The sequence below is a fragment of the Pituophis catenifer genome, unplaced genomic scaffold (genome assembly GCF_029215685.1).
Source record: "Pituophis catenifer annectens isolate HBS135680 unplaced genomic scaffold, rPitCat1.0.hap2 SCAF_4, whole genome shotgun sequence".
In the NCBI taxonomy this organism is placed as follows: domain Eukaryota; kingdom Metazoa; phylum Chordata; class Lepidosauria; order Squamata; family Colubridae; genus Pituophis; species Pituophis catenifer.
In genome coordinates this window covers 123,046,913-123,060,709 of record NW_027256884.1, presented here as the reverse complement: position 1 = coordinate 123,060,709, position 13,797 = coordinate 123,046,913, and the positions used below count along the sequence as shown (strand labels likewise).

The window sequence follows — 13,797 nt, the reverse complement described above, 5'->3', positions numbered from 1 at the left end:
TTTAAAGGAAAGAACTTCATTACCTCTCAAAATTTCCGCAAGAACTTGAAACCAGCTGTTGTCCCTGCAGAGGCTCGTGATATCACTGCTATCCTCCTGTGATGTTTGAAGGTTAATCTTGTTTTAGTAACTGCTGCTACTGAATCCGAAAAGAATCCTGCAGCTATTGTGCTTAAAAGTTTCTTTGGAACTATTATGTTTTTAAAGTTTCTTGGGGGTTTCCCCCCCCCCCACCGAAATAAATCTATCAAGGCAAGGGTTTCCGTGGATTTGATGACCTTATCTCTTGCATTGCGACATCTTGATGTCATTCGGGGGTCATCCTGATTAGAAACACATCCTGTTTCCATTCCATGTTTGTTTCCTCACCCCAAACACAGCCTGAAACATTAATCGTTGTTTTTTTTTTAGTCGATGACGCTAAAGGCAAATTTGACTTCTTCGCTTGAATCTCGGACCTTTCTCTGGGTCTGTGTTTGAAGGAATTCTGCAGAATTCCAAAGTTTGCATCCTAAACTGCAACTTTCTGCAACTCTCCAAGCTCTGGACCAGAAGTCTTCAAACTTGGCAGCTTTTAAGACTTGTGGACTTCAACTCATGCTGGCTGGAGAATTCTGGGAGTTGAAGTCCACAAGTCTTAAAGCTGCCAAGTTTGAAGACCTCTGCTCTGGACATCACTTATACACAAGTTGAGAGATTCTTGGATTCAGAATTCCCGGACACCAGCAATTCTCCTCAAACCTTGCAAGGAATTCCTTCCTCTCTCCATTTTGTTCTCTTGTACTACTTTATACAAGACAGTGATAAATGTGAATCAGGACGGGATAAGGGGAAGAAGAAAGGGAGTGAGAGAAGGCACGTGGTGCGTTTTTCAGGAGGCGCAAAAGCCCATGAATCCTAAAATGGCCACTTGTTGATAGACATCCAAGAGGTTCTACTCTTCACAACTTTGTGAAGCCACTGTAAAAAAAATGTAGTTTTTTTCCCCTCTTCCCCAGCCTGGTCCAGCTCCCTTTGCTGCTTTCCTCTCCTCTCCTTCAAAATTCTGCAAAAACTCAAATATTTCTCAATAAAAGGATTCATTTCCTTCTCCCAGATGCTGCTCTCGAAGGTAAGAGAATGTGCTGGTCCCTGTCCTTTCTTTATACCACTGTCTCGTTTCCTTTCCCGGGTTTCATCCACCCGTCCGCCCTCTTTGCTCCCCGTTTTACCCTCCCCGAATTCACCAGTCTATTGGAGCACTTTTGCCAAGTGTGCAGCGTCTTGGCTGACCAAATCCACATGCCGGACGTGATGCCCACCAGGAGGGACATGAAAATCTTGAGCATCTCCACGGCCATGTTGGAGGCATCAGCGGAGTAGCGAAAGATCCCCCAGTTGGAGATCTCGTAGAAATAACAGGCGATGACGCAAGTCGCCGGCACCGTGTAAAGCACGGAAAAAACCCCAATCTTCACCATCAACCTCTCCAGCTTGTCCGTTTTGGTCCCGTCCTTCTGGAGGTTGGACCTGATCTTAAACAAAGCCACCAACCCAGCCGCAATGAAGAGGGTGCCAATGACCAAGTAAGTGAACAGGGGAGCCACCACAAATCCCGTCAAGGCATCAAGGTTCTGGTTGCCCACATAGCACAAGCCCGTCAGCTCGTCGGCGTCAACCAACCTCATGATCAGGATGACGATGGTCTTCACCGCAGGGATAGCCCAGGCAGCAATGTGGAAATACGAGCTGTGCATCTCGATGGCCTCGTGGCCCCACTTGAGCCCGGCAGCCAGGAACCACGTCAGGGTGAGAATCACCCACCAGATGGAGCTCGCCATGCCGAAAAAGTACATCAGCAAAAAAATGATGGCACATCCGGTGTTCTTCAATCCCTCCTGGATGAGAACAGGTTCTATGGCCTCGTCGAAGTCACAGGAAATCCTTTCTCGGCCTACGGTCAGCCGGACAATATAAGCGATGCTATAAATATTGTAGCACATGCTCAGGAATATGATGGGCCGCTCCGGATAGGAAAACCGAGTGGAATCAATCAGAAAGGTCAAGACCGTGAAGGCGGTGGAAATGAAACACAGGCTCGCCCACACGGCCATCCAGATGTCAGTGAACGCCTTGGCGGACCGGCTGTAGAGGCCAGCGTCGTAGCCGCACTTGAGGACACAGGTCAAGCTTCTCCGGACCCAGATGTATTGATCTGCGTTCGATCCAACGCTCTGGCATTCCTCTCCAGGGTGCAAGGGGGCCTTGCTGTGGAGAGGGACGTCTTCGTCTCCTGGCCCCTCCATGCACATGTGATTGTGGTCGTTATGTGGGGGGAACTTGCTGCAATTCAGGTTTTCTGGCCAGGAGAACCCAAATTCTTTCAGGACCGGCTCGCATCGCCTTTTGACGGAGAGGCACATACCACTACAAGGGCCGATTGGGATGTTGATTTGCTCGGTGCACATGGGGACGTAGACGGAGCACAGGAAGAACTGGAGGAGGAAAAAAAGGAAATATCAACTTCAGAAAAGTGCATGCGATGCTGTCTTCCCTATGTCCTGCATCCTAAACTTCTCTGGGTTTCCCAAACTTGGGTACTTTAAGAAAGTGGATTTCAACTCCCAGAATTCTCCAGCCAGCAATTCTGGGAATTGAAGGCCATACAAATCAAAATTGAGACGCTTGGCTTTGGCATCTATTTAGGACAGTTGCAGTGGACAAGCAAAGTCAACGGGGAAGACAGATTCACTTAACTGCTGTGTTACTAACTTCAAGTGATTCACTTTAACAACCGTGGCAAGAAAGATCATAAAATGAGGCCAAACTCACTTAACAACTGTCTTGTTTAGCAACAAAAATTTTGGGCTCAAATGTGGTTGTAAGTCAAGGGTTACCTGTATAGAAATCAACAATCAGGGACATAGCCAAAAGCATAGGTAGGTTTTGTGTAAAAAAAACAGATCAACCAAGCTAAACCGAAATCTCCAAACCAAATATGGCTTGGCTCCTACTGGTGTAATGGATCCATCCATGTATTTTTCTTGGCAACAGTGATTTGCTATTACTGGAATGTCATTTCAAGTTGCCAGCCTGAAGAGCCAGTTTGGTCTAGTGGTTAAGGCACTAGGCTAGAAAGCAGCAGATTGTGAGTTCAAGTCCCACCTTAGCCAATTGGGTGAATCTAGGCCAATCACCAGGAGATGGTGATTTCTAGTCCCGCCTTAGGCATGAAAGCCAGTTGGGTGAATCTGGGCCAATCACCAGGAGATGGTGATTTCTAGTCCCGCCTTAGGCGTGAAAGCCAGTTGGGTGAATCTGGGCCAATCACCAGGAGATGGTGATTTCTAGTCCCGCCTTAGGCGTGAAAGCCAGTTGGGTGAATCTGGGCCAATCACCAGGAGATGGTGATTTCTAGTCCCGCCTTAGGCGTGAAAGCCAGTTGGGTGAATCTGGGCCAATCACCAGGAGATGGTGATTTCTAGTCCCGCCCTAGGTCACCCCGATAATGCTATACAGAGGAAGTTATTTTCACACAAATGCACAGGTAACACAGAAGAAAAATATGTCCCCTCCCAAAATGCTAAACATGTATATGCATGGCGATACCTCAGCCAAGAACTTTATAAAAACTTCCCCGGATCAAGAAATGTTTGAAGCTGCCACCAGAAATAACTGGGATTAATATAGAGCCAGAAAGAAATCCGAACCATTTTTATTCAGGCTTAATACAGATTGTCCTTGACTTACGATGGTAACTGAGCCCCCCATTTACTTCCTAATGTATAGAACTAGGACGACAGTCATAAAGTGGGTTACCAAATGACCGCAGCTGAATTTAAGACATTTTTTTGCTGTTGGTGTTAGTGAACACGCTAACAGTTGTAAAGTGAACTCTACCAATTTTTGTTGGAAACCTGAAAGTGATGCTGGTTTCTTGCAAAAATGTAGTAAAGGCCTTGCAAATGGCTGTAAATGCAGGCCAGTTGCTGACCTCCCAAATTATGATTAGGTGATGTGTGTGTGTGAGAGAGAGACAGATAGGGATAGCTTTGAATCTGGATGCTAAGTAGCTTTTAACTTGTAACTTCGACCAACTGGTCATAATTCAAGGATTACTGTATACGCTCATAGAACAAGGGAGTCCAAAGTTGGCAACTTTAATAAGACTTGCGGACTTCAACTCCCAGCATGGCCGGCCGAGGAATTCTGGGAGTTGAAGTCCACAAGTCTTAAAATTGCCAAGTTTGAAAACTCCTGTCTCAGGGTAACAGATACAGACGAGCTCTTGTTCAACAACATCTCATATATTTAACTTGCAATACAACCGTTCGTTTGCATGTTTACTCAAAGATCAGTCTCAGTGTCACCCGTGACGCTTGCCTATAAGTAGACGCATTTACTTAGGATCACAAGCTCAGTCGTGGTAAAAGCCAGGCCATGGACTTGTGTGTGTGTGTGTGTGTGTGTGTGTGTATACCCCTGTGTGCCCTTTTGAGTCAGACTGCCTACACAGGTTCCTGCTGTTTTCTTGGCAAGATTTCAAAGGTGGTCAGTTATTGTCTCCTTCTTAGAGCTGAGAGAAAGGGACCGGCCCAAGGTCATCCTTCTGGCTTCATGTTTAAGGCAGAACTAAAACTCTCAATCTCCCAGTTTCTAGCCTGATGCCTTAACTACTACACCCGTCATGGCGAACCTATGGCACGGATGCCACAAGTGGCACGTGGAGCCATCTCTGTGGGCATACGAGCCGATGCCTAGATCAGCTCCACCGCGCATGCCTGTGAACCTCCCGCCAGCCAGCTGATTTTCAGCAGGGTGGATAAAAATCAATGATTTTTTTTAAAAAAAATCAAAAAAATCAGATTTTTTTAATTTAAATCGGATTTTTTTTATTTTTATCGAATTTATTTTAATAAAAAACTTTTGGGGTAAAAATCTATCGTAAGATAGTTTTCTATTTAAGATACACAAATAATTTAGTTTATTCAGCATGAAATGGAGCTTAGTTATGTAGCAGGAGGCTGTATATTCTGCAACACTGGGACTATCGGTGAGTCAACAGTGGGTCAAAGGAGTAGCAGAGATGACAGTTGCTCTTTAAAAATCGTGATTTAAATCGAGTTGATTTAAATCAAGCCTTTTTACTAGCGATTTAAATCAGGATTTAAATTGTGATTTAAATCAACTCGATTTAAATCAAATCCACCCTGATTTTCGGGTCTCTATCAGGAGACGGGCACATGTGCAGGGGGTGGGGGGCACATGTGCAGGGGGGTGGGGGTCACATGTGCATATGGGGGGGGTCGCGCGTGCATGTGGGGGGGGTGGGTCGTGCACGCATGTGGGGGATGGGGTGCAGCATTCCCCCCATGCCCCATTTTTGGTCCCAGGAGGCTTCAGGGAAGCCTGCTAGCACCAAAATGAGGGTCATGCATGCATGTGGGGGGGGGGGCATTGCATTATGGGTTTCGGCGCTCGTGCACGTACACCAAACTGGATCTTTGAAAATATGAGTGTGGCCTTAAAAAAAGAAGCAGCAAGAAATTTCTACTGAATTTAACATAGATATTTATAGATCTACAAAGGTTGTGTTTGCCCTTCGCCATTATTGACACAGACCTAGAGAATGGCTCTTAAGCCAACACCATTCCACCCCAAATGATTAATACAGGTAATCCACAGCTTTCGATCACAATCGAGCCCAACGTACGACTACAATTGAGGCCCAAATTTCTGTGGCTAAGTGAAACATTTCTTAAGTGAGCTTTGCCCCATTTTACGACTTTCCTTGCCACAGTCGTTAAGCGAATCACCGCAGTGGTTTAAGTTGGTGACACGGCTGTTAAGTGAATCTGGCTTCCCCGTAGACTTTGCTTGTCGGAAGGTCGCAAAAGAGGATCACGTGACCCCCGGGGACACTGCAACTGTCATAACTACAAGCCAGTCATAAATATGAGCCAGTTGCCAAGCGGCTGAATTTTGATCTCTCGACCATGGGGATGCTGCAACAGTCGTAAGTGTGGAAAACAGCCATAAGTCACTTTTTTCCGTGCCGCTGTAACTTTGAATGGTCACTAAACGAACTGTTGTAAGCCGAGGACTACCTGTACTTTGATAGGAGACACCAAAGGAATTCAGAAGGCTGAATGGAAAAAGGTAGACATTAGATCTGAACACAGAGTCCCCTGATTCAGGCCATGCTCTCAATCTCTGCATCCAAAAGGAGATATAAATTGGGTCCCATTCCATCCCCCCCCCCCCGTTTTATGTAAACTGGAAAACTTGTTAACATCTTACCACCTTCCCTGAAAAAGCCACCCAAAACTGGTCCATTCTAGCTGCTAGCAAGAAGCAAATAAACTATTGACGTGTCCAAGGAAATGGAAAGCTTTATTGCCGTTTCAGGTCGCTAATTATTAATGTGGGCTAGAAACATGCCTGAATGCATTTGACCGGCGAAGCTGTTTCAAATGTATTTTTAAAAGCCAGCGCTTATTTAGGGTGGCCTAAAACTGCGTCCCTGCCTGTTTCTCCCCTGCAGTTTCGTTTTCATGCATGTTTAAATGGAGGGGATTTCACCTCCATTAAGGTGAACATATCTGACATACTTTAAGGCAACTGCTGGTTTGTCTTTTGTTTTATTAATGTCAATTCGGAGCACCCACTCTGGTGTCGGAACTGAGTGCGGTTGTCTAAATTCCTGAGCTACCTGAGCAAAAACACACACTCTGCAGGGATAACCTGCCAATCTCCTACCTAAGACAAACCTGAGATTTTCTTTTCAAAGACAAACAACTTTTTTTTTTTTTTTGCCTCCGTGTGCAAATTAACCCAAAGAGAGGAAGAGGGAGAGGGAGGCTGGCAGAGAGAGAGAGAGAGAGAAGGAAAAGGAGAAAAACTTTAGAAAGATTGCATTACAGCTTTGCACACACAAAAAAAAAAACCCAGATCTTTGTGGAGTGGAGTGGAGTGGAGTGGAGTGGAGTGGAGTGGAGTGGAGTGGAGTGGCGTGGCATAGAATAGAATAGAATAGAATAGAATAGAATAGAATAGAATAGAATAGAATAGAATAGAATAGAATAGAATAGAATAGAATAGAATAGAATAGAATAGAATTCTTTATTGTTCAAGTGTGATTGGAGACACAAGGAATTTGTCTTTGGTGCATTAGCTCTCAGTGTACATAAGGAGAATAAAATACATTCTTCAAGAATAAAAAGATAGAAGACTTAGTGATAGTCAAGGTTACTAATAAGCTATCAAATGGTACTTCAATATAAATTGAAAGATACAAGCAACATGGTTATAGTAATAAGTTGGAAGAGAGAGATACTAGTAAGGAAGAGAAGAATAATAGTAATAGTCTTAGTAAATTATTTGACAGTGTTAAGCAGAAGGATGGCATTCGGGGAAAAAACTATCCTTGTGTCTAGTTGTTCTGGTGTGCAGTGCTCTATAGCATCATAATTGTATTTTATTTATTATTTATCATTATTTATTTTATTGTAAGTCTGTTTCTTATCTTGGCAGATTCACACCCAGTGGAAAACGTGGCTACTGTTCTTTCGCTTTGCTCTTCAGTTTTTACTCCAAACAAAAAAATGGGTTTTGCGCCATTCCTTTTCTCCACCTGCTAGCTAGCACGGGTAGTCCTTCACATACGACCGCAATGGACCCGCAACATGGTCCGTTGCTAAGTGAGACAGTTGTTAAGGGAGGCTTGCTCCGTTTTACGACTTTTCTTGCCACAGTCGCTAAGTGAATCACTGCGGTCATTAAGTTAGCCACACAGTTGTTAAGTGAATAGTCAGAAGGTCACCACATGACTCCAGACACCGCAACCTGCCATAAATACAGGCCAGTTGCCAAATGTCCCAATTTTGCAACAGGGCAAAAAAACCCTAAAACAGTCTCTTTTTTCAGTTTCTTGTAATTTTGAACGGTCACTAAACGGACAGTTGAAGTCAAAGACTACCTGAACAAAATACTAAAAGGATAGGTAGAGTCTGCAGAGACCAAGATCATTGGTTAGACGTTCACTAACTCTGAGGCTTTTAATTTTCTCAGTGAATCTTCCTCACAGGGGTGTTGTAAATTTCCCTGAGCTGATACTTAGGACTTTTTGAAAGAAGAAAGAAAGAAAGAAAGAAAGAAAGAAAGAAAGAAAGAAAGAAAGAAAGAAAGAAAGAAAGAAAGAAAGAAAGAAAGAAAGAAAGAAAGAAAGAAAGAAAGAAAGAAAGAAAGAAAGAAAGAAAGGCAATTTATCAATCTTGAGTCTATTTCTGGTCCTCTTACTTTGCACAGCTAAGATCAGAGGTGGTATTCAGCCGGTTTGGACCAGTTTGCCCGAACCGGTAGCGGAAATCTCGGATGGACCACCCGCCCACCTATAGTAAACTTCCTGGAGCCATTTTTGGAAAACAAGGCTTAACCACAAGCAGGAAACCATGATGAGAAGGGAAGGAGGTGGCACACAGTGCCCTCTATGTGGGCACGTGAGCCGTCGCCCCACTCAGCTCCTGTACAAATGGACTCACTCCTCCTGCCAGCCAGCTGATCTTCGGGTCTCTGCGGTGTGTGCATGGGGAGTGGGGCATATGTGGGGTCCACATGTGCATGCGTGGGGGCACACATGCGTGGAGGCTGGGCATAAGGGGGCATGTGTGCATGCAGGGGGATGCACGTGCATGCACATGTGTAGGAAGCAGGGCGCATGTGGGTGTGCATGTGTGGGGGCAGGGCACATACGGGGGACACACACACATTGCATTTTGGGGGTTTGCGTGTGCTTTGGGCACTTGGTCCGGAAAAGGTTAGCAATCCCTGGTCTAAGAAGTGACATAAGGTGACTTTTTTTAAAAAAACCTCTCCTAAAAATAGTGTAGAGAGCAACTCCCAAATTCTCTAAGTTTGTTCTAAGCAAGGACTTCACTGAGCCTGATGCTGCGTGAGCTTGCAATACATCCACTGTGTTCTGGGTTTCATATTCTTCTCTTCCAGCAGAGATACAGGCACAGTGACAATTGCACTGAAAAAAAAAAGTGACTTATTATTCCGCTTAACGATTGTCGCAGCCTTCCCCTTGGTCACGTGATCAAAATTCAAGACCGTTGACAAATGACTCGTATTGATGACGGTTGCAGAGTCCTGGGGTCATGTGATCAACTTTCACAACCTTCTGACAAGCTAAGTTAATGGGGAAACCGGATTCACTTCCCAACTGTGTGACTGACTATCGTGCTACAACTGCAGTGATTCAATTAACAACGGTGGCAAGAAAGGTTGTTAAGGGGGCCGAACCCCGCTTAACTGCCTTGCTTTGCAACAGAAATTTGAGCTTTGTGGTTGTGAGTTTAGGACTTACCTGTACATGATGCGGGTCTCAGAGGCAGGCAGGGAAAATGACTAAAAGAGCCTTGGTGGTGCAGCGGACTAAAGTGCTGTTAAGTAGCACTTACCTGCCAACTGCCTGCAATTACTGCGAGTTCAAATCTCACCAGGCTCAAGGTGCCTGGTAGCCTTCCATCCTTCCGAGGTAGGTAAAATGAGGACCCGGATTGTGGGGGCAATAAGCTGACTTTGTATAAAAAAGAATACGGCTTGGGGGGGCCAAAAGCCCTACTAAGCAGGTATATACAAAAGTATGAAGGCTATTGCTTAACGTATTGTAAGCTGCCCTGAGTCTCCAGAGAAGGGCGGCATATAAATCGAATCAATCAATCAATCAATCAATCAGTGAAGGCATTTCTATGTTGGATTAGGACAGCCTGGGTTCATGAACTGAACTGAGATACAGCCTCTTCTTCATACGTGGGGATACACTGAAGCTTACAGCTCTTCTGGAAGGTCACTTTCCAAGAATCTCATCAAGTTGAGACTCTAGAAAGAGTGCAGAGAAGAGCAAGAAAGATGATTAGGGGACTGGAGGCTAAAACATATGAAGAACGGTTACAGGAACTGGGCATGGCTAGTCTAGTGAAGAGAAGGACCAGGGGAGACATGAGAGCAGTCTTCCAATATTTGAGGAGCTGCCACAGAGAGGAGGGGGTCAAACAGTGGTGGGTTGCTCTCGGTTCGGTCCGGTTCTATAGAACTGGTAGTAAAACTGGCGGGAGGCTCCTCCCACCTGCCACGATGTCATCGTGGGTGATCAGCGCATGCGCAGAAGCTTCTTCACATGTGTAGAAGCATGCGGGGTCAACCTGTTTTCCAAAGCACCTGAAGGCCAGACAAGGAATAATGGATGGAAACTGATCCAGGAGAGATTCAAACTAGAAATGAGGAGGAATTTTCTGACAGTGAGAACAATCGACCAATGGAATAGAAGTTGCCTTCGGAAGTTGTGGGAGTTTCATCACCGGAGAATTTCAAGAAAAGATTGGACTGCCACGTGTCGGAAATGGTGTAGGGTCTCCTGCTTAGGCAGGGGGTTGGACTAAGATCCCTTCCAACTCTATTAATCTGTTTAAATTCTCACCAAAGCCAGGCCCCACTAAATTATGTCACCTATTATGTCAACGCACATCTATTTGTGCCGGGGATATATCTGAATGCAACCACCATCACTCTAGGATTGCAACCCATCCTTGTGGACTTCAACTCAGCTGGCTCCCAGGAACTCTGGGAGTTGAAGTCCACAAGTCTTAAAGTTGCCAAGGTTGGAGACCCCTGCCTTAATCAGTCCTGGTTGCCCTTGGTCCAAAGTTGTACCTTCTGCCTGAGGTCCTCCAAGCTGTTTCCCCGACAAGCCGTGCTTCCTTTATTTTCAATGCCCTCTGGCATGATTCCAAGCTTGGAATTTGATTTTTTTTTTCTTCCCCGCCCTCCAGCCTGCAGCAACACACTGTTAACTACTTAACTTAGCATAACCCTGATCCCCATTGTAATTCTGATCTCCAGCTGTGTAGGGGGGAATATTACTGCTTCAACCTCAGCTGGATCCGTAGTCCCCCCTCCCCGGGCAACTGTCCTCCAGCCCAGTCTTTGCCAAGTACCTCTCAGTACACCTGATCCCCTCCAAAGCCTCTTGTCTGGAAACACCCAGGAGTGAATTAATCTCTCCACTACTCCAGAGAAAAGCATGTTTTGAAAGCTGCAGGACAGTCATCGGTTCTTTCATGCCTGCCATGAATAGGGTTAGTTGGGGCTGTTTCTTGCAGAAGTTTTACAGTAGTCTGTCTCCGCTCTGCCCAGCCTCCCTTGTGAAACCCCCAGCCTTTGGAAATACCCCCCCCCCACACACACACCCATCCACCCACCAGCAGAAAGACAGCAAGATCTGAAAAGTATTTGCAGAAAGGGGGCTGTTCTTATCAACCAGGGATGGTCACAGCCTTCCTAGATCTCAGAGAAGGGTGCCCCTATCCCAGGAGTCAGTAACCTGCGGCTCTGGAGCCGCATGTGGCTCTTTCACCCCTCTGCTGCGGCTCCCTCACACGCAAAATATGCATCATAACCGCCAATGTGCGACACCCGCCAGCACGCGATTTGTTGAGCTTTTCAACCCTCCGGTAGGCCAACCATGGATAAATCCAAGAAAAGAAAAGTTTCAGAAGAAAACAGAACGTTTAATTCAACTACATATGCTAGTTTTGTGGCTGCTCAAGAAATAGTCAGGCACGGGAAGAGTTTTGTGGCTCCTGGTGTTTTCTTTTCTGTGGGAAACGGGTCCAAATGGCTCTTTGAGTGTTTAAGGTTGCAGACCCCTGCCCTATCCAGAGGATGAAATTTCCAAACTGCTTTCTTGTCGTGACTGTATACAGGTAGTCCTTGACTTATGACCACAATTCGACCCCCCCCCCCACATTTCCAATTGCAAGGTGAGACGTTTGTCAAATGAATTTTGCTCTCGTCTTGCGACTTTTCTTGCCACCGTGGTGGAGTGAAATCACTGCAGTTGTTAAAATTGGCATAACAGGGTTGTTAAGCGAATCTGGTTTTCCCATTGACTTTGCTTGTCAGAAGGTCACTAAAGCGGATCCCACGACCACGGGACCCAACGATGATCCCCAATGTGAGTCGAGTTCCCAAGCGCCTGGATTTTGATCCCACGACCATGCGACGGCCGTAAGTCTGAAAAACGGTCGCAAGTCACTTTCTTCCTTGCCGTTGTAACTTTGAACTGATGTTAAGTCCAGGACTACCTGTAATTCCCAGCTAGACTCAACTTTGCTGATAATTCCCACAACCTGTTTGACCCGGTTGGCTTCTGGGTTAGTAGCCTATATTGGGTCAAGCAAGACGACTTCATACCACGTGCTTTCAAAATGTGCACGGTTCAAGTTGGGCAAATACAGGCACAAAAGTCTCGGATAGGAGCAAGCATTACAATATGATCTCAACCAGGCTTGGCTCAGCGGCTAAGACGAAGCCCTGGTGGCGCAGCAGACTAAAGCACTGTTATTAACATCAGCTGCCTGCAATTACTGCAAGTTCAAATCTCACCAGGCTCAAGGTTGACTCAGCCTTCCATCCTTTCTAAGGTAGGTAAAATGAGAACCCAGATTGTGGGGGCAATAAACTGACTTCGTATAAAATATACAAAAGAATGAAGGCTATTGCTTAGTGCATTGTAAGCCGCCCTGAGTCTCCGGAGAAGGGCGGCATATAAATCAAACCAAAAAAAAAAAGACGATCAGAAAGGTCGGCAATTCGAATCCCTAGTATAGGTCTCTTATGTGAGCAGGGGGCGGGGGTTGGACTAGACGACCTCCAAGGTCCCCTTCCAACTCTTGTTACTGTTACTCTCGGACCTCTGGAAAAAGGGCACTCAGCACATGGCCCGGGAGCTCTTTTCGTGTTTTTTTTTTCCTTCTCTCAAACCCATCTGCCTCCTTTTGGGAAAAAAAAAAAAAAAAAACAAGCCCAATCCGCTTTTCGCCGCAACTCCGGAGCGAAGAGAAGCGAAACTAAAGGACGAAAAGCGCTGGAGCCTTTTTTTTTTTCTTTTTAACGACCTCGATCTTAAAAAGTCCAAAGGCCGAGATCTCCACGCGGCTAAAGCTCGGGAGTTAAGGCAAGCAGCTCCCCACCCACCGCGGGGCTCATCTTTTGGCATCCCGGGGGGGGGGGAAGGGAAAGCGACCCGCGTGGGGGGAAAGGAGAAAGGGAAAGTCACCCCCGGAGGGCACCCACCTGCAGCTGGCTGGAGCAGCCGTACTGGATGAGCGGGGTGAAAGTGGTGAGCTGGAGCTCGGCGTCGGTTTGGAACTGGCTGCCCACCAGGTTGGGCATCTTGGTGACGTTGTAGCCCAAGTTCTGGCACATGGAGATGCGGATGGCATCGCAGCGGCGTTCCTCTTCGTCGCCGAAAGCGCACGCCGCTTCCAGAGCCGCCAGCAGCAGCAACAGCAGGAGCAGCAAACGCCGCCGCCGGGCGCCTTTTGGCCCCGAGGCCGGGCACATCGTCCCGGCAGGCTGGGCGCCAACTCTGCCGGTTCCAGCCCTGCAGCGGCAGCAAAAGCCTGCAGCCGCCGCTCCTTTCCCGATCGCCGGCCGCTTCTTGCGCCTTGCGCGCTTCTGGCTCCGCCGCCGGCGCAGCGCGCTGTGACACCAGGCGAGGCGGTGCTGGCTGGGCGAGAGGGGCGGCGCCGGCGGGCGGGCGGGTGGGCAGGCGGGCGAGCAACCTGCCCAAGGGGAGGGGAAGGGAGGCCTCGCTTCGGCCCGCCCCCCCCCCCTCCAGCCTCCCGCCTCCCTCGGCCTCCAGCGCCGGCCGAAGGAAGAGTTGAAGCAGGATCAGGAAGCCCGACGTCTGCCTTGGAATGGGAAGCGCAACGCAGGACGGGGTGGGCTCGGGTGGGGGTCTTTCGTGCTGCG

The 13,797-nt window shown here is 47.1% G+C and overlaps 1 protein-coding gene across 1 annotated transcript; it reads right to left on the bottom strand.

Annotated features, from left to right (window-relative positions):
• Positions 1-681: 681 nt before the first annotated feature.
• FZD4 (frizzled class receptor 4) lies at positions 682-13,386 on the bottom strand. The gene is made up of 2 exons (XM_070944029.1): positions 13,117-13,386; positions 682-2,474 (listed from the first exon to the last, which is right to left on the bottom strand). The coding sequence occupies exons 1-2, from the start codon at positions 13,384-13,386 to the stop codon at positions 1,143-1,145; spliced, it is 1,602 nt and encodes a 533-aa protein (XP_070800130.1). The 3' UTR covers positions 682-1,142.
• Between the last annotated feature and the right edge of the window lie 411 nt (positions 13,387-13,797).